The following is a 20,258-nucleotide window of genomic DNA, read 5'->3' as shown; positions in this document are numbered from 1 at the left end:
TCATTCCAGCGGTCACTCCTACAGAAGAGAGTCGGAATTTGATTTTGCATGAGATCAGATCGGCGCTCAAGGATGTCCCTACGCTTGATGTCACGCCTGAATTAGTCAGTGAGATGGTAGACAAAATCTATCAACATTTTTCTGAGGAAAACAAATTCAAATCGTTTCGACATGAGTCAACACTGCGTACATTTAAAGAGCTGGTTGGTCTGCTTGGTTTCTCCTTATGGTGTCTTGCCTTTGTTCTTTTGGCTGTCTGAGCAGCGAAGAAGTGTTACAAGTCCAAAAACACTACAAAACATATTCACAATCTGTCCAACGATGATCAACGAGATATGGGAACTGACATGAAGTTTGAAGAGAGACTAAACATAGTTAAGAGAATGCGAAATGAGGAGACAAACGCTGATTAAAAAAACTGTCGTACCAACATATGGTGATGGTGCTTTAATATATTTTAACATTATATTAATTTGTACTATTCAGGAGAATAGTTTAGTCCGGATGGGTGGGATGTAGGAATGGAAAGTTAAACTTAAGCGTTTTTCGGAAAAGAACCAAATTAATACTGACCTTAAATTATTCCCAACACAAATGCGAATTCTAAATTGGAAATTGTACAAAGATAATAGTGGTGAAAAAATTTAAACGGATGAGAACTGTTGAATAAGTAAATATTGACTCTGGTAAAGATTATATCATTGATTGAACACCAAAATTCTCACCCACTTATTATTGGATTAGAAACTCAAATTAGGGGCCTAGGTTATCAAAGTCATGAATGACCTTCTGAAAACTTTTCCCAAAAAGTATTTTTCACACAAAGATTTGTAACATTTGGTAAAAATAGGACTAAACTATCATAACCAAACATAGATAAGCAGTATATTAACGGCTCAAATTAGCCAATTTTTGTAAACAAAAGCAGTCTGAAAATTATTATATTGTCGTGATAATCCGAATTGCTGAGTAAATTTCATTAGACGAATGAGTTAACAGATCTCTGTCGTGGATCTGAAAAGTGTAATAATTGTTTGAACTAGTATACTCTGGTAACTATACTTATCGTTAAATTAACTTAGCAAATTTTCAACTACTTTCTCTTTTTAGACCTTTGCTTATAACTTAGTAGAGCTTAAACCGGTATCTAGTAAGTATTTGCTAAACGCTTCGATACTTGGCACTCATAGGCATTTGTAACTAGTTGTTCTGAAGGAACCATAGCCTTGTAAATCGGCTGGGTAAAATCTATTCGTTTCTTTCGGTTTTCTGTTAATTGACATTGTAATTGTACAACTTTAGTAACTTCACAATACATCTCTAAGGATCTGAAATCATACTTAATCTAGCTTCAATTTATTGGATTTAAATTAGTTTGGTGACTCTTAAAGTAGTGATCAACCAATCAATAATTAGGTTAAGTTAGGTTAACGATCGGGAGGACAGCATCGATTCCCGGACAACATCAAGATGGTTAGTTTCTGAGAGTATTAATTGGCCAAGCTCCTTCTCGGAGACCGCATAGTGAAGCCATTCTGAGGGTAGGCCTGCCTGCTCGTAGAAGACTTGGCAAGTAAAATTAACCCATGTAGTATGGAATGGTGAACCAAGTAGACAATTAAAGCGGTCTGCAGTAACCTGAAGTATTTGATTGGCAATGTCTTAACGTTCTATCAAGTTGGTTAATACTCGTCTGGTTGGGTTGTGGAGTGAAAACCGACGAGCTCTTCACGTCATCTACTATTTTTTTAAGTATATTGGTTGATCGATTAATTAGAAAGTGAATTGAGGACCTGGTGTAATTCTCAATCTTAGAGTCACCAATTTATTTCTTTTGGTAAAACACTTCTTAGAAGCTAAAATATCATACAACATAGAAGGGCATTACAAACATATTCTAATATCATCATTATTATTGGCAATTGACTACAGTTCTATATCGCCTGAAAATACTTTCTTCAGGAATTGAACGGAGGGCCTGGTATAACGCTTTAGTCTAGTTAAGAGCACCAGGTTTGCGAAGTTACTATCCAGTCCAGTAGTTTTCTCTAAAGATAGATTCTAGGAACAATTGTGGAATTGTGAATAGGGTAAAACCTCCACCCTAAATATTCAGATTCTATAGACTAGAGTACTAGGAACATCCTATTAACAAGACTAAGTCAGAGGTATTTGTTATTTACAGGCAGTGCTTTGGTTGGAAATGTTGGAGGTGAACTGAAACCTTTAAACGGTTCCTTTAAAGAACTGTGAGAGCTGGCATTAATGAGATTAAGTGACAGTTTGACCAGAAGTCTGTATAAAGCTGACTACAATTAGTATAATTACGAAAATTTCCTAAAAAGCAAATTTTGACAAAGTAGTTACAACCTTTAGATGTCAAAAAATTTTTACTATTTTAATGTTTATGACACCTCATTTGAAAACCAGGAAAAAACCTCTGATAAACTAAGTGACATCACGTCAAAAAAATCAACAAAAACGGAAACGAACGAAACTAAAAAGAAAATCACGGATAGATTCTTAAAAATTGGAGGACGAAATACCTATTAAATCTTCTGAATTGAATCATAATAAAGATGTAAGTATGCCTCATTAGAGAGACGCGAGACTTGATGTTAAAGATGAGACTAAGTACAGGTAAAACAGACGAATTAAGTGTATCCGACTAAGAAATTCACTTTGAAGTCCTTAAAACGATTACTTATGAAACAAAACTTTTAAATAGTTTCAACTGCGCTTCATTAAACAGCCAATGAGACCAGTTTTTTAATGAGAAACAAAAAAAAGGACAATAAATTGAACTAAATACGCTCAAAACTCAAAAATCCAATAAGTTTTTTTAAATGAAAACAAGAAGTGTCTAACTTAGAAGTGATAAATTATTTGAACACTTATATTACCTGCTAAAATAATTGGTTGAATAGATCAGGAGAGAAAACGCAACAGAAATAGAGGTTAAATTGACGTGAATTTGCTTTCAAAAACCAAAACTGTGCTCAAACAAATTTCTCACTCCAATTTGAAAGCAGTTTGACAATTTTTTTGCCTTAAACTACTGGCACTTTTACTACTCCAGCTTGATTAAAATCACTATTCTAAATTGACTTCTCATTGACAGCAAATAGTGTGAACAGATCTTAAAATAAAGACAGACCTATAATGCAATTAAGGATTTCTTTCAAATGTAAAAGCTAGGAGAAAGCCAATAATAGCGCCAGCTATCATTTTGCCGCTAATAATAAGTTAATTTTCTCGAAGTTGATTGAAAATTGAAAATTGTTATTTGTTTTGGTTAATTTTTTCATAAGTTGATAAAAAACAAGATGAAAGAATTTTTGAGCTTTCCAATTGACTCATTTAAAAAATCTAATTGACTTTTAAGTGCTGGAAATCTTTTAGTGACTTTTGTGGCCTACTTAATGAATTAGGTGTAACTGAAATGAGAAAAAGCAAGAAAAATGACAGAAATCCCTCGAGAAACTGGATGTCTCTTCAATGATTGATTCAGTTTTTAGGTCAATTTAATGGAACGAACCAGAAAGAATTTTGTTAGAAAGTCCTTAATCCCTTTTGTGGAGGAGTGGAACAATAAGAGCCAAAATTGCCTTTTCTCAAGAGCTCATAAAAAGTTTCTGTCATATGAAACTTCTGCTTTTTGGATTAAACGATGAATTGATTACAAATCTGACAAATCATAATTTACATAGTTGAATTTTAAGAGCTGAACTTTATTCACATTCAAATGAAACGAGCTGAATAAACAAATTATGACAATAGAAAAATAGCTTATGAATCAATTTACATATTTTTTATTTAAAAATGGCACGAACAACAAGCAAATATAAATAAATAAATTGTCAAAGATGAGAGAAATACTGACATAATATTTACGCTGAATGCAAAAAAAAATGAGGATTATGTAATCATACGAATTAGCAAATATTGGAAGCTTTTACAATATAGTTAGCATTTTAAAGCAGGAAAAGCACAGGCAGCTAATAATTTGTCTAATAGGGTTGCGAAAATAGTTGTTAGCTTCAAAAAAGGGGCTAAAAATGGCTTTTTGTCGAGAGGAGGGAAATTCCGTTCCTTTATATTCAATCGTCAATGGACAAACGCCTGAATTTTGGTTTAAAAATTTCAAGACTTCCCAAAATTGTGAGAATATTTGATTAGAAATACAACGAGACAATATAGTAAGCGCGGGTTTTACTGGATGTGAGGGGGGGGGGGTGAAAGTTGAAAAGTAAGACGACAGACAAAGGGACAGTTATGGGCGGAGATATTGGAAAAAAGGGGAGAACAAGAAGGGGGTAGAGGGTAGGATATCGTTGATAGGTATCTGCAGACTGAAGATTTGGATTGTTTCTCTGACCAAAACTGTAACTGAATTTGAATTGGGGAGGCTTCGGGGTATGGGAGGGGAGGGGGTCGGGGAGTTTTCGGGGAATTGTGAGTGAACTTCAATTGTGTTTCTATATAAGTGATAACTAGGTTTTCAACCAGTCATGATCGAAATTAATCATTCGACCTACTGACTTTGCAGCTGACTTTGCAAATTTCTCTTTTGCAATAAACAAAATCTGCTCTGATATTTTTGGTCACTTTTTGAACTTTTTCAGACCATTAGTTGTTAGCAAGCATTTGTTGATTATAATCACTGTTGTAAGTTGCAGTAGCACCTTGCGGAACACCACTGTTGTTGTTATTTGGCGAAGGATTTGACGAGAAGAGAGAGGAAGCGACAGATACTGGTCGAGAGAATAACCCCATCGCTTTACCAGCCATTCCTGTGGAATTCATGTTGGAATTGGATTGCATGAACGCCGTCTGGGGGGTTCCTGATGGGTCGTCATCTGGAAAAACCGTAAGAAGTGGATTACAATATTAGTAGCCAAAGTGTTAATTCCTCGTCATCCCCTCCCCCAAACACTCACACACACACACACACACACACACACACACACACACACACACACACACACACACACACACATACACACACACAAACACAAACACACACATACACACAAACACAAACACAAACACACACACACGCACAAAAACACAAACACACAGATACACACACACACACACACACAAATACACACATACAAACATTACACCGCAGAGGTATACCCAAATCGTCATGGGCAAATATGCTCGATGTGTGTATCTTGTGTTCGTTTTTCCTATGTTAATACATTGAAAATGCAACAGTATTACAAAAAATAGCTACTTTAGCAGAAACCGGCGGAATTGAAGGGAAATTAGCAACCCGTGTTCGCAAAATGTCCTAATCTTAGCCGCGAAATAAAAGTACAACCTATGTATCCTATTTTATGCGGATTTGTATCAGGCATCTGCTCCATTTTTGTATCGCTTTTTCGCACGCAACATAACTTGATTTTGCACTATAATCCGCAATTAAGCCTAATTTAATGCGCGTTTTTGAGCATAAGACTGATTTTTAAAGCGTTATAACTACAACTAGTACATATTACTACTTTATTCCTTTTTATCAAAGAGTTCCTAGCCGGTTCATTGAATCTACACCAGTCCCACATTGACAAACAAAACCTTTTTTTAGGGAGGGATTTTTCGGGAAAAAAACAATTTTTGTGGCACTGGGACGTACCTCAAATATTAAATAAAATAGACTCGAACAGTGAAAATAGATTTGGCCAATGAAAATAGATTTGGCCAGTGAAAATAGATTCGGCCAGTTCCACATTGACAAAGCCTTTTTCGAGCGAAGGATTTTTCGGAAAAATAATGTTTTTGTGGCACTGGGACGAACCTCATATACTGTAGTAATTTATTTTAAAACTGACCCCAAAGCAAAAGTTTTTGGTTTAATATAATTGATATGAATAGGAGATACTACGAATATAGTTTGAGCAACATTCAACACCTCTTCGATCCATGGAGTTACATCATATTTTTGAAATACGAAACGACATTAGAGAAACATTTGACAAAATTGCACAACTTGACTTTATATAACACTAATTTTATTATTTATATCATTGCCAAAGTTAGCATGACACACGTTTCTCTTATCACTTTGAACCATCTAGACCCAATAATCGAGAAATAAAAAGGCATCAAGAAATAAAAAGTAAAAAAAACTTTACTTTTCTAATGTACCAATTTTTCAAGTATTAAACCCAAAGCAAAAACTTTCAATTAAATACATTCCATATGAATAGAAGATACTACGAAAACAGTTTGAGCAACATTCTACAACTCCTTGACCCATAGGGTCATATCATAATTTTTAAATAGGAGACAAATTTTGTGAAACATTGGAGGAAATTGCAAAAATTGACATTGGTTTTCAGAATTAAAGACATGTAACTCGCGCACCGAATTACAACCGAATAATTTTTTGATACTATATTTTTGCAAACTAATTTTTTTCGTTCAGTGAGCTAAAACAGAAAAAACCAATATTGACTTTTTTCTGAAAAATCCCTCAATATTTTTGATGGTATTTGTCGGATTTTGAAGTCGATTTTCCCTTCTTGATTAATAGCTACGGATTATTCGGGAAAAAACCGATGGCTCGGCTTTCCGACTTTGTCTTTAAAGTTGTTTATTTTTAAATCCCTTTGCATTCTCAAAAAGCGCGCGTTTAATTAAGCTCAATTGCGGATTAGAAATACTTTTAATGAGAATAATAAATACCTATAATGAGCGGAAACGTCCTACAAGACCTTTAATCTATTTGACGATTCGAAATTTTTTTATTTCGCAAAAGTGGCGAAACCCTTTTTCGAAAAGTAAGTTGCAAAATATGTCCACTAACTTCGTTCATTTTATGTATCTATTTTTTGAGCGAGTTTTACTATTGCGGAAATATTGGGGTACACCTCTTCGGTGTAAAGCACATACAAACAAAAACAAACACATACACAAAATCACAAACACACACATACACACACACAAACACAAACACACACATACACAAACACGCACATACACACAGAAACACACATATACAAACATATACAAACAAAAACACACGCATTTAAACACGCACACAGACAAACACATTCACAGACAAACACACACACATACAAACACACAAACACAAACACACACATACAAACAAGCGGACAAACCAACACACAAACGCACACACACAAACGCAAACACTCACACACACTTTAACACAGACAGACACATACAAACACACACACTCAAACACACACGCACACACACACATACACTCAAACACACACACAAACAAACACACACACATACAAACAGACGCAAAAATAAACTCAAAAACACACAAACTCAAACACACACACTCACACACATACGAACACACAAACACAAACATACGCACACTGAAAAACAAACACACAAACACACACACACTCAGACACACATACACAAGCAAACACACAAGCACACAAACAGACATACACAAACACACAAACACAAACACAAACACACACACACGCACAAAAACACAAACACACAGATACACACACACAAATACACATATACACACACTAGCAACAACACACATACACAAATACTCAAACACAAAGACAAACACATTCATACACACACGCACAAAACCAAACACACCAACACACGCACACACACAAACAGAAACACGCAATTACACACACAAACATACACAAACACACACACACACACACACTCAAACACACACACACACTAAAACACACACAAACACAGTAAAACACACGCACAAACAATCACACACACACACACAAACACACAAACTCAAACACACGCAAGCACACTCAAACTCTCACACACACATGCACTTGGGCTCTTTTTCTCTTTTTTTCTCGCACGCACAAACAAACACACACACAAACACAGACACATACCTATACACATACACACATGCACAAACACACTCACACACATGCACTCTTGCTCTCTTTCTCTGTCTTTCTCTCACACAAACCCACACATACACAAACGCTCACAACCAAACACACAAACACACGCACACACACAAACAGAAACACACACATACACACACAAACACACACACAAACACACACACTAAAACACACACACACACACACACACACACACACACACACAAACACACACGCACAAACAAATACACAGACAATCAAACACAGATACATACCTACACACATACACACACGCACAAACACACACACACACACACACACACAAACTTAAACACACACACAAACAAGCACACACACATGCATCCGCGCTCTCATTTTTCTCTCTTTCTCTCAAACGCACACAAACACACACACACACACCCACAAACAAAACAAAAAACTTTTACGTTCGCTAGTTCAATTTTGCACTCAGTAATTAAAAGGTTGCATACATACTCCATTTTAATTTTGCTCAGACTCCTTTGTATCAATTGATTGAATATTCCTTTTATCTGCACGTTTTTACTCCATCTAACAGCTTAATTACATAATAATTACACCTCATACCCAAAATTGTGAAAAACTTGAATATCTTTTTAGATTTTCATGTTTTTTTAAACTCTTGATCGAGTCATCGTCCAACCCAAAAAACATAACAAAAATCACCTGCATTCTCTCAATGGTGAAAAGCTAAAAGAATTTTTTGAACAAGTAAATTTAATTTATATCGGGTTAAATTTTACCATTTAAACCAGATATACATTTATAAATACTATTTTAAACCAAAACTGGAAGGCGGTCTTTGATCATTGCAGTTTTACCATAATTTGTTAAATTTATTCCAGTATCAAATGTTATTTTTGATATAAGTGTGTTCTGTATGTTGCTGTCTTTGTTATAAGTGCATCGTATATGATAGCGTATTTTAGTTTTTTTTAACTACTTTTGTGTCAGGTATTCTATGAATTTTTTTCGGATTCCAAACATGTAAATAAAGATTTAGCTATTTCCAATAACATTTTCCATTAAAATGATTGAAAAATCTGCTTTTTTTTTCAAAACAGTGAAGCCATATTTCGCTCACCAATTAACGTGGAATATCCAAATCCTTTGCTATTTCCACCTCCGATTCCTTTCCCACTATGACTGCTGTTTGTAATTGTATGACCATTCCCAACGTACATATTCTGCACGTTGCTATCGGGTGCTGGGTTCTGGTAGTAACCCACCTGGTTGCCATGGTTACCACCCTGTCCTCCAGAACCATCGTCTACTGTGACTGGAGTGACTAAGTCTTTCTGCTTTTGTTCTTTGTCCCATAAAATCACCCCAAAGTAGCCAACTCCGAAACCAGCAACGCTGTTTACTATGGCTAAAAACAACACAAAGAACATTAAATAACCCTGTTGATTATTCCAGACCCATGCAATTGACATCTTTTGTCGCATACGGGGGATTACTTGACATATTTCCCTGTTTTCCCGTTTTTCATGTTGAGTTTGGTCATACCACAATCTAAAGCAGCTTTTTAAAAATTTTCATATTCACAATTTTAAATCTGAACAGTTAACAGGTTTTCGAACGTAAACATTAAAATATGCCTCGAATATTAGTGCGGCTTCCCAGGTTGAGGTTTTCGCTTATCCTCTTTTATGCCGCAGACCATTTTTGAACGCACACAGGGGTTATTGAGGTTAAGCTGAGCGATCAAAGCCACCAATTGTGGGACAGAGTCTGATCAGATAAACATCATGAACAAAAATTTGGCAAATTGACCCGCAATGGTTTGATCACATGGCACGAAATTCAAGTGGATCTACCTCACGTGTCCTAACGGTCTGGGTGAAGCGCAGCTTGGGTTAAATTTAGTTTGGGTTGACCTAGACCTGGGTTGAATTATACTAACCAGCAACTACGAAAGGTAGCCAGTAATGTACAGAGTAGAGTACTCCAGAATACGATGCAGACACAGCGTAGAACAGAGTGTAAACAAAGTGTTGTGCCCCGACCATCCGGGTGACGGAATGGTAGTCGTCCCGGTGGAAGACGGACTTCAAAAGTGGAACACGGACACTTTCTAGGGTGGCAGCACACATGCCGTATAGACACAAGTCACCACTGCTCTGAAACCAAAACCGACCAAGAGTAGACGAAAAGTTCAAATGCTCGTTTGACAGCATTCACGCTACTAATTGACAGAAAAAAATAGAAAAAAACTCAAGAATCTTGCTAGCAAAATGGAATTTGCAAGTTTTCCCTAGCAAAATTGCTTAAAATGCTCCTGCAATATTTCGATCACTACATGTCTTAAGATTTGCATTATTTTGGGCATGTTCATTTATTGACGCGTTTTAGGAGAAGGTTTTATTAAGTCATTGAACTCACCTTTTTAAAACCAACATTGCCTAAAACTCGCTGTTTTTGCGTCAGCTCATTTTCATCACACATTTTATCATGAGATGCTAGAATTCGCGAATACGTGTAACGCTCAAAATTCATACCCTATGAACTTCCATGAATATCCTTGAAAATTATACCCACAAATAAACTTACGGCCAGAGGGTATGGGCAGAAAGGGAATGCGAGTGTGAACAGACACATGAGAGAGCTGGCGAGTAGGAGTTGAGCCCTGTGGGATAGGGAGAGGGAGACAAGTGGGAATAGAAGACCACTGAGCACCAGAGGGAAGAAGTACAACTCACTCACCACCGAGTGAGACAGGTGCCATTTGTCTGCAAGAAGGAAAAATATTGCGGATTTTTTTGTAATTAATGACAGCATTTTATTTAGGAATTTCTATAAAGCGTCTGAGTCCCAAACAAAAGTTAATCTTGGAAGATCTTGTAAGACTCTAGCAAGATTCAAACAGTTTGTTGTTAATTCGACAAGATCTTATGGCCACAGTGTTAATTTTTGAAAAATTCTCTCAAGATCTTAAAAAATCCGGAAGATTGCCAAAAAATAGCTGCAATTGGATTCCCATGTCCATTGATTGGGATTTAAACAATCTTCTCAAAAATAATTAATTAAGCTAAATATTTTATTTAAAAAAAAATTAAAAGACGTGAAATTTTGTTTAAATTTGGTACTAAATCTCACTCCCACATCCAAAACATCTAAATGAGAGCATTGGTTAATTAATATTAATATCAATAAGCATTATGCCTGCCAACTGAGACAAATTTGAAAAAAATCAAGTAAAGTGCTTCTATAACTGAGCTTCATGGTTGTCTTGAATCTATGATTTGATTTGATTTTTGACATTAACACCGTTCATTTGAGACTGTTTTGCTCAGCATCTTGTGTTTAAAAACGCTTTAGCTCGAATTAACAAAACGTAAAGTTAGTCAGGAAAATTTAATAAAAATTAGCGCACAATTTTCAGTGGCCAAAATTACGCAAAGTGAAATGAAAATTTGATTGACGTTGTAAGAAAAAACCGAAAGAAAGAGAGCAATATTAGCCTGCTGAGAGAATGAAGGTGCTATTTGGATCAAGAATTTTTGTTGTTTTTGACGGTCATCACATTGACTTTCAAATTGATTGTCCCCGATTGCTATTCGACTAAGCCATTCTTACGGATGGAGAGATGGGTGCGAGAATTTTTGAAAAAATTATTAGAAACTGTTCTGCATTACATACAAGTTGTATAAACCTTTATTGATAAATGTTTTTAGCACCTAGACAAAAACAGAAACCAATATAGCCTGACTTGAACTTTTCTCAGATATTTTTTTTGTTGATAAACAATTCTGATTTGAACGACCATAAAACGTAAGAAAGATAATTGCTTTTTCTAAATGAAACAAATATGAATAGATTTTTTGCCAAAAAGTTTATAGAGAATTTACTCCTTACTGGTTGGAATAATTTTGTGGCAGAAATAAGAAGTAAATGAGTCAACAAAAAACAGATGTGTTTCGTTAGCAAACTCTTTTGAATTTGGTTTGATCTAATGTATATTGCGTAAGCAATAGAATCATATATTTACTTCAATTGTACATTTAACGATTTCTATCAATATTGCTGTTGAATGATGTGAACCTGCTCTATTTTTGGCTTCTTAAATGTATTACAAACAGTCTGATTGACCTCATGTGTCTAGAGAAAACACTAATAAATAATTATGAGAGTTAACATTCCATCAGAAATCAATGAAAAGTCTTCCCTCAAAGTTGTTAAAAATTGGTTAAAAAATGTTCAATTAATTGCGTTTTTTTAAAAATTAGTTGATCTATATTTTGATATAAACCATAAGTAAAGATGTTGAGCAAGTGGAAGAAGAAACAATTGACTCGTCTTAGAACATTTTTGAATCTATAGATTGATATGGACTCGGTCATTTGAGGCATTAACACCGTTCATTAACGCCGTTCATTTGAGATTGTTTCGCTCAGCATCTTGTGTTTAAAAGTGCTCTATCCAGAATGATCAAAACGTGAAGTTATCCCGAGAAACTTGGAAGTTTGCCAAAATTACAGAAAAAAAACCGAAAGAAGAAGAGCAATGATCTGCTGAGAGAATAAAGCTGCTATTTGAGACATGAATTTTTGTTGTCTGTGATGGTCGTTATTTTAATTTTCGAATTAATGGTCACCAAGTGCTATTCGACTGAGCATTTCTTACGGATGGAGAGATGGCTGCGACCATTTTGAACAAATTGTCAGATAAGGTTTTTCATCGCATACGCGTTTAATAAACGTTTTTTTGATAAATGGTTTTTCAGTATACGTTTTTAATGTTTTTAAATATTTTTAGATGGTTTTTAAAAATTGTTTAAAAATATGTTCAATTTTATGCGTTCTTTTAAATAGTAGTTGATCCAAGTTTTTTTAAAAGAAACCATAAGTAAAGATGTTGAGCAGGTCGAAGAACAAACAATTGGCTCGTCGAAGAACTTTTTCGAATCTTAAGATTGAGATAGACTCATAAAAAATTAAAATTGAACGCGTTACTATGATATCAGAGAAAAATGAGCAAAAGCAGAAGCGAAAAAGATTAGTTGGCAAGCCCATAAATTTTTACTTCTCCAATTATTTTAATTTAATGTTTTAAGGTTTTTTATTGCTGATTTTTTTTTCACCCAAAATGAAATGCAAATGTAAGCCTCTCCCATTCATTTTGTTTGACGTAAACAAAATTTTTTCGAAGAATTAAATTGAACGCACTTGGATGCTCTCAATTCCTGTCATAAATGTCAATCTATTTTGTTTATAAGTTTCGTCGAATTACCTTGATTTCAGCGCACGAATAGTATTAAAAAAAGTTCATCGCCCCAAAATAACTAATATCTCCGAAAGACCTAGACATTAAGGGACATAAAACATTGCATTTTCAGATTGTAGTGAAAATGGACAGAGAAAGTAAAGAAGGCATCAGTTTTACCTCTGAATAGAAGGGGTCCCATGGATATCATGAGAGATCTAGGGTTGCCACGTGCAGACACTGAGATCAGCAGAACCCACACGAACAACGGCAGGGCCTTGGCCTAAACAAAATAAGTTTTCATAGTGTGAATATTTGAACAATTTTGATCAAACTCAATCCCAAACCCCCCCCCCCCCCCCTCCGCTGATCAAATTCAATCCCAAACGCCCCCCCCCCCCTCCGTGAACTGTAGTAAAGTTTCTGAGTCTGTTCAATACTTGAAGTATAATTTAAAATTCAGTATGTATTAATCTCTACAGGGGAAGAAAATACAAATTTAATCGTCTAACTGAAGGCGAGTTCTTTTTAACACAAAGATTCATATCAGCCATAGATTGACCAATAATGATACAGGTCAAGATCTTGATCACGCGAAGAAGTAAAAAGTAGCTGGAAAATTCTGGTCTTTCCCTTTATACTTATACCCCCCCCCCCCCAACGAAATTGTACCCCGATTACGTCATTATTGTTTTTATTGGGGCGGGGGGGAGGGCTATAGGTTATATGATACCTAAGCTGTGGGGAGTGTGGGAAGGGGGGGTGCTATAATGGGAAAGACTCAAAAATTCCTCATTCCCCTTGTATTGCACCGATATTTTCCAGGCTCTGGTCGAGCTATGGTTAAATGAGACCTTATTTTGACATGAAAGAAACCTTATTGCGATAAATCAGTTTATTTTATTTCTATAAGAGTGATAACAAATTTTTCGTATGATTTCGACCTGTTTTTTGGCTTCTAAGGCACTTTGCACGATGGGCGTCTTCTCATGTGATGAATTTGTGATTGTATCATAGACCATTCCACCTCCTCCACCTGCAACTCCACCTCCACCAAGTCCACCTTTACCCCCGTCCACCCCAGCTCCTGCCTGGTCGCGTGATGTCGGGGGATACAACCTGTCCAGAACCAGTTTGCATATGAAGTTTAAGGAAAAGACTACCAGAGTTCCGAAAGACAACAAAGGCCAACTGCCGATTCCAGAGGGGAAATCTGCATCTTGGGGTGGTTCGGACTGTAATTGTTGTTGTTGATCTGGCGTTGATGTGTAATTTGAACTGTTTTTGTTTGTGTTTATAATTGTGTTGATGTTTGTGGTGTCTGTGTTGCTATCTGAACTGTTACTATCCCATCCATAAAGTGGTACTAAGCTGTACAGGGAAGTGCCAAATGACAGAAATTTGCCCACACTAAAAACAAAATTTTCCTCAATGTCTTGGTTATTTCAGTTAAAAAATTTTATGAATACTCACTTCAGGAAGCAAAAAGTACAAAACCGAAATTTGCGCTCGAAAATCTTATCATGATTACCTGTAAAAAAAATTCTATCTAGAAAGAGAAAAGCGCAATCTAGATGCCGTGGAATTATGTGAGAATTAAGCTGAGTAGAGCTGAATTTTAAAAATTCCTTCTATTCAACCATACTTCAGTTTACATTTTTTTTCAGTATAAGTTAACCGAATTCAACGCAATTCTAGTTTCATTTGCTCATCTCCATTGCCACTCAAGCTTCAGGTCGAAAAAGGCCATAAACGGCCTTCTTAAAGCGGTCAAAAACGGTCAGATCCGAAAACATACGGGTCAAAAACGCTTTATTGATTTTACCAGTATGCTCAAATTTCCTCGATAAAACGGACAAACACGCTAAGAAACGCTCAAAGACTGTCACTTCCTTAAAAACAGTCACAGTGCTCATTTTCCGCTCCAAAATAACTCTTTTTCAGCGATTTTCTCAAGAGGGAGGGGGGATAGCGCTTAAATTTTGACAATGTGATGAGGAGTTAAAACGTGACTCGAAATGAGCAATAAACCTGAATGCTATCGAGTTGAGTCTGGTTTCCTCTTTGTGTTCGACGTTCGCCATTGCGTTCACCAGCTGGGGGTTGCTTCCCACTCCGATTAGGAACAAACTCACAAACACCAACACCGTCTAAATAACGAAGATAATTAAAATATCTCGTTAATTAAAATAAGCTGTTATATTTCCCTAATTTTTTAAATGACATTATGATTGAAATTTAATTGCGTTGGCGGATTTTATCATCACCTGTTTGATATCATTATTCATAATAGCAAATGCTTTCTTGATTGATTTTAATAACGTGCCCGACTCTATGTGAATTTTTATTTAAAAAAAAGTATGCTAGAAATACAAACATTGTCTCCCAACTCAATTGAGGACAGCAACGTGTTTGTTTTACAGAAATAAACAATTTAACTGATTAAACAAACACAAGTTAAAACGAGCATTAATTGAATACAATATGCAAAACTGAGTTTCAACTTCGACAAAATTTCGAAAAAAAAACGTTAGATTAAAAACTACGACATAGCTGCCACTATTGTTGTAGAAACTAGTGATTTTAAAATGCAGATTAAATTTAGGAAGTTCTGAAAAGTTTTCTATGATACGCTAAGTTCTCAATTGAAACATCGTCAAATACATTGAATTCACATAAACAAGTTAAACAAAAAATAACGGAGGGGGAACTAAGAAGAAGTTTTGAATGAAAGTTTGCAACTCAAGATCAAGAGTTGCCAAATTAATAAAATTGAGTTGTTTTCTGTAGTTAACGAAATCACACAAGGATAACAATTCATTTACAAATTACATCAACAAGATTGCAGTGAGATGACTTGTAGGCCAACTACCTGTTCTCAAGTGTCTCAGAGGAAAAGATAGAGTTAGAGCTTTGCATAATTTAAGAAAATGGATATTTTTGTAGGGAAACGATACAAAACTTTTCTAAACCAATTCAAATCTAGTTGAAAACCGCGACTGATGATGATGACTGAGTTATAATTTAGGGTCAAGTTCAAGCAGCTTGAAGTTTTTTTCAAAAGACAGCTAAGTTAGCTCTCATAGTTAATTCCCAATTGTTAGCCACAATGAAAATTTACTCGAATCCAGTTATGAAAATTTTTTAGGTTTTTTTAAGTTATAGAGAACAAAGTTTGAAATTAAAAACACGCAGCTCAATACAACATGAAAAATATGAAAAAGGGAATTTCTTTGTCTTTTTCTAAAAAACACTTTAGAAAATTATGCAAGCATTTTATTTTGCGAGGCTGCTGTTTATATCCGAAAAACCTTTTAAAATTCTAAAATTGCAACCAGCAGTCATTTTGACAGAGTTTCTCGGTTTTCAGGAAAATGTCGTGGAAAATTTCTTGGCTCTTTTGTCACAAACGGACAAAAAAACCACAGCTTCATTATTAAGAAAATATTTGATTGATTAGCTTCAAAAGTTCAAACATTAATTAGCAGAACTTGAGAAAATTCTTCACAAGTTTAGCATTCTCTTGAACTTTATGGGAGAAAGTATGAAACTTGCATTATAAGGAAAATTTTAGTATCTACTGATTTAAGTGAAGTAGCTTATAGACTTTTTACGTATTAAAATTTTTTTATCAACTATCAGTCTGACTTTGAATAAATAAGTAATGTTATACTAAATGTAGAAATTGAAACTTAAGAATTACAGAAAAACAAAAGTTAAAGAAATTAGCACTAACATTAAAATTTTCTCGATGAACCGTTTAAACCTAAACCAAAACTAGACCAAAGCGAAATATAGTTATTTGTACAGATCAAGATTAGATTTACAATTTGATTCTCTCAAACAAAGGTGGTACCACATTTAAAATAAGGATATTTTTCGGACCTGATAAAATTAGTAAACAAAACACCTTGAAAGTATACTCATATTATTATTTGAAGATTTAGGCATGAACAAATGACCTGGAACGCATTTTTCGGACCCTATATAATACGTACGAATATACAAAACCCCTAGAAACCAGGCCACAAATAGGGCCCTTAAAAGGTATTTTCTCAAATGATTAGGCTAAATTAATCCAGCAGGACTCGAGTATCTCAAGATATGAAAAGATAAGCTAATAATTTCTTAACCCAATTTCCTGATTCTAAATTCACTTGCTTGTTATATAACCTTCGTTATTCTCAGCGGTAATAGTCTTCCCTTAGTTCGATTTTTCCAGCTTCTTAGGATTGTTCGATAGAATCGGCGTAGACTCAGATATCGAAAAGATTAATAGAAAACAGTTAGGAGACTTTTTGTAGAGTACACTTAGTTTCATTCTAACTTTGATTTAAATAGGAATAAGGTCTGTGGTAACTTTGCAATCTTTAAGTTATAAGTCTAGTAACTTCTCAAGTAAGAGTGTGGCTTTAATTCATAACATAACATAGCTACTTAGGAACATAGGTGGTTCTACAGAGATCAGTTAATATTAGGTTAAGTTAAGATCTCCCGGGACTTGGACATTTAGAGAATGACTGCAGACATCTTCAAAACGATAACTTCTAAGAATATCAGTAACCGCGCTCCTTTGGAGACTGAATAAGTGAAGCCACTCTGAGTGTAGGGTTGCCTGCTCGTGGAAGACTTGGTGAGTAAAATTAAACCATGTAGTAAGGATGGGGGAACCAAGTAGACATTTAACACGGTCTGCAGTAACCCTGAAGTACCTGATGGGCAATAGATCTTGCGTTCTTTTTTCAAGTGGTTGATACTCGTCTGGTTGGGTTGTGTAGTGAACTACGACGAACTTCTCTTCATATGCAGTTTTAGTAGTCTTTAGGGTCACAGATTGATCTCTTAGTATAACTCAGTTGCACTGAGAACTTGGTATACTTCTCAATCAAAGTACCACCTATTTTATAATTGTTTTCCTCTTTCCATACACTTAGCTCATAGTTGAGGCTAGAGAACACTGATTCCAACTTTATCATTACTATTTTAAACATACTGCTGCCTCCAATATGAATCTTAGGAGCAATAGAAGAGCCTGGCATAACCCTCTCTGTTATATAGGATAATAGGCTTAGCGAAGTTACCACTACTCAGTTCTCTGTTTTTTTTTAAATATTTGAGCATATACAAATTGTTGGGATTTGATCAGGTAATCACGCCACCCCAGTTTTTCAAATTCAACACTAAATTTAAGTGTATATCCTTAAATGACTCTTTTATTACATCAACCGGGTTGTTGGCGTTTAGAAACACCCAAATCAAATGTTGTTAGTAACTTGAAAACAACATCTCTTAAAATTAATTCATATTTTTTGTGCTGAACTTGAAATAACTGTTTAAAATTTTATAATTCCACTAAAGTTATGGAGTTCAGTTTCTGCGTTTATCGTAGAAACTTTAAACCGATAATCAAAATATTAACAATCATTTGTCTATAAGTCAGAGCAGCTGAACTAGTACAATACGCTAAAAATCCATGGAATTTTTGATTATCTGTAATATAATTCCTCATATTTACAGTTCATACTTAGGAATATCTAAAGCATATTAAAATTTCTACATTCTTTGAAGTCCAGTATATTTTTATAACGATTTGAACTGAGCTGTACTTGAGTATTTTTTGACTGCTTTGGAACAATTGGAAAATTTATAACTTTTATAGGATGAATTATTAACTTTGATATACTTTTGAGTTATTATCAATTACACTTCACTGAACTAAGTTGGGTTGTTGAAAAACAAACGAGATCATGTTAATAATTTAGTTAACAAATTTGAAACGAAAGAAGTTGAAAGTTGAAAAGCTGACTTTGAGATTTACCTGAGTAGGGTCTTCTGGTGAATTTGTGAAGGTGACACATGACCCAATGAGACACCCTGTGGCTCCAATTAGACACTGAAGATAGTACTGTCTGTGAAGTCCAGATGGGAACAGGATCAGACCACACGCACCCACTAGACGACCCACATCTGCCAGGGCCACTGCCCAACCCACCAGAGCTGGACTCTGCAATATCATCAAAACAATGAAATAGACTCATTCGGTGGTTTAAATATTTTTAGAATCATATGTTGACCGGTACTATTATAGAAACTTATAAGAACAATGTTTCCTGCTAACTAGATCTCTTAGTTCCTGATTTTTTAATTTTTACGTATAAGAGATTGAACACTAATATTTCACTGAGGTTTAATGCAGACACCTTGAGATTGTGACCTGTGGAATTTTCGTCAAGAAAAGTACAAGTTTTTAGGTTGTACTATTTTATCTAATCAAAAGAGAGGTGGAATATTTAGGAGGTTCTATATTAGAGACTGCAGAAATTTTTGTTACAAAAAATTACAGAGAAATAATTTTAATGCTTCAAAGTGACATTAAATCAACGAGTGCAATCTACATAATGATTTTAATTAATAACAGGCGTGGCTTAAGTCCTAGGGATCCGGATTTTTTTTCATTGTGAAAGATCTAATTAGCGACTTACAAGATAAGCAATACTGTTGTCAGTATTTTTTATCATATGTCTCAGCTCAGCGTAGCGGGACCGTAAAATGTATTCAGGCAGTTCGAAAAAAAACAACATTAGCAACTTGAAGACATTTAGTAAAAAATAAAATTAAAATAAAAAAAACTCTGTTTCTGGCTATTCATTAAGGTCTCGTATTGTTTCACGAGACTCGGTCACTCTGTCACAAGGTTCCTGAGTATCAATCAATTGTTGTATATAAACCCAGCAGAATAATCAATTGAACACGTAACGTTTCCTTTTAAGAAATCTTGTGAGTTCAGTTTATGAAGACTATTTTTCAAACATCAAAATGTCGACCGATTTTGCGAGTGTTGCAAATAATAGCCATGGCGCAAGCTGCAATTTTTTGTGTTCATCATATTAAGTGAAAAGATAGAGAGAACATTTTTTTCTATCTAGAATTGATCATGTTTTTTAATGAATATTAATACATTTAATGTGTTTTAATTTCTGTTTTTAAATAAAAAATTAGGCTCCGGCCCAATTTTAATTTTGTTCATTGATAAAAAGATATAACATAACCGACTAACGTCGGGCGAATCCCTCTCAAACGAACGGCGAGCGGTTGGCTTCATCAGTAGCAAGTCACTGGTTAGTAGGGCGAGCTTTA

General features: G+C 35.0%; 1 protein-coding gene across 9 annotated transcripts in view; it reads right to left on the bottom strand.

Annotated features, from left to right (window-relative positions):
* Nucleotides 1-4,247: 4,247 nt before the first annotated feature.
* Nucleotides 4,248-20,258, bottom strand: part of LOC142353696 (uncharacterized) — a 128,111-nt gene continuing 112,100 nt past the window's right edge. For all 9 annotated transcript variants that reach the window (XM_075406020.1, XM_075406013.1, XM_075406017.1 and 6 more), the window contains 8 exons: nt 18,940-19,125; nt 15,153-15,271; nt 14,066-14,531; nt 13,302-13,404; nt 10,470-10,648; nt 9,823-10,039; nt 9,001-9,288; nt 4,248-4,859 (listed from right to left, as the gene is read on the bottom strand). In XM_075406020.1, the coding sequence (XP_075262135.1) occupies nt 4,630-4,859; nt 9,001-9,288; nt 9,823-10,039; nt 10,470-10,648; nt 13,302-13,404; nt 14,066-14,531; nt 15,153-15,271; nt 18,940-19,125 (1,788 nt within the window). In that variant the 3' untranslated portion in view covers nt 4,248-4,629. The remainder of the gene's footprint in view (nt 4,860-9,000; nt 9,289-9,822; nt 10,040-10,469; nt 10,649-13,301; nt 13,405-14,065; nt 14,532-15,152; nt 15,272-18,939; nt 19,126-20,258) is intronic.

The sequence above is a fragment of the Convolutriloba macropyga genome, chromosome 14, assembly GCF_964194025.1.
Source record: "Convolutriloba macropyga chromosome 14, txConMacr16.3, whole genome shotgun sequence".
Taxonomy (NCBI): Eukaryota; Metazoa; Xenacoelomorpha; order Acoela; family Convolutidae; genus Convolutriloba; species Convolutriloba macropyga.
The sequence above is the reverse complement of the archived record's forward strand: the minus strand, read 5'-3'. Positions and strand labels throughout refer to the sequence as shown.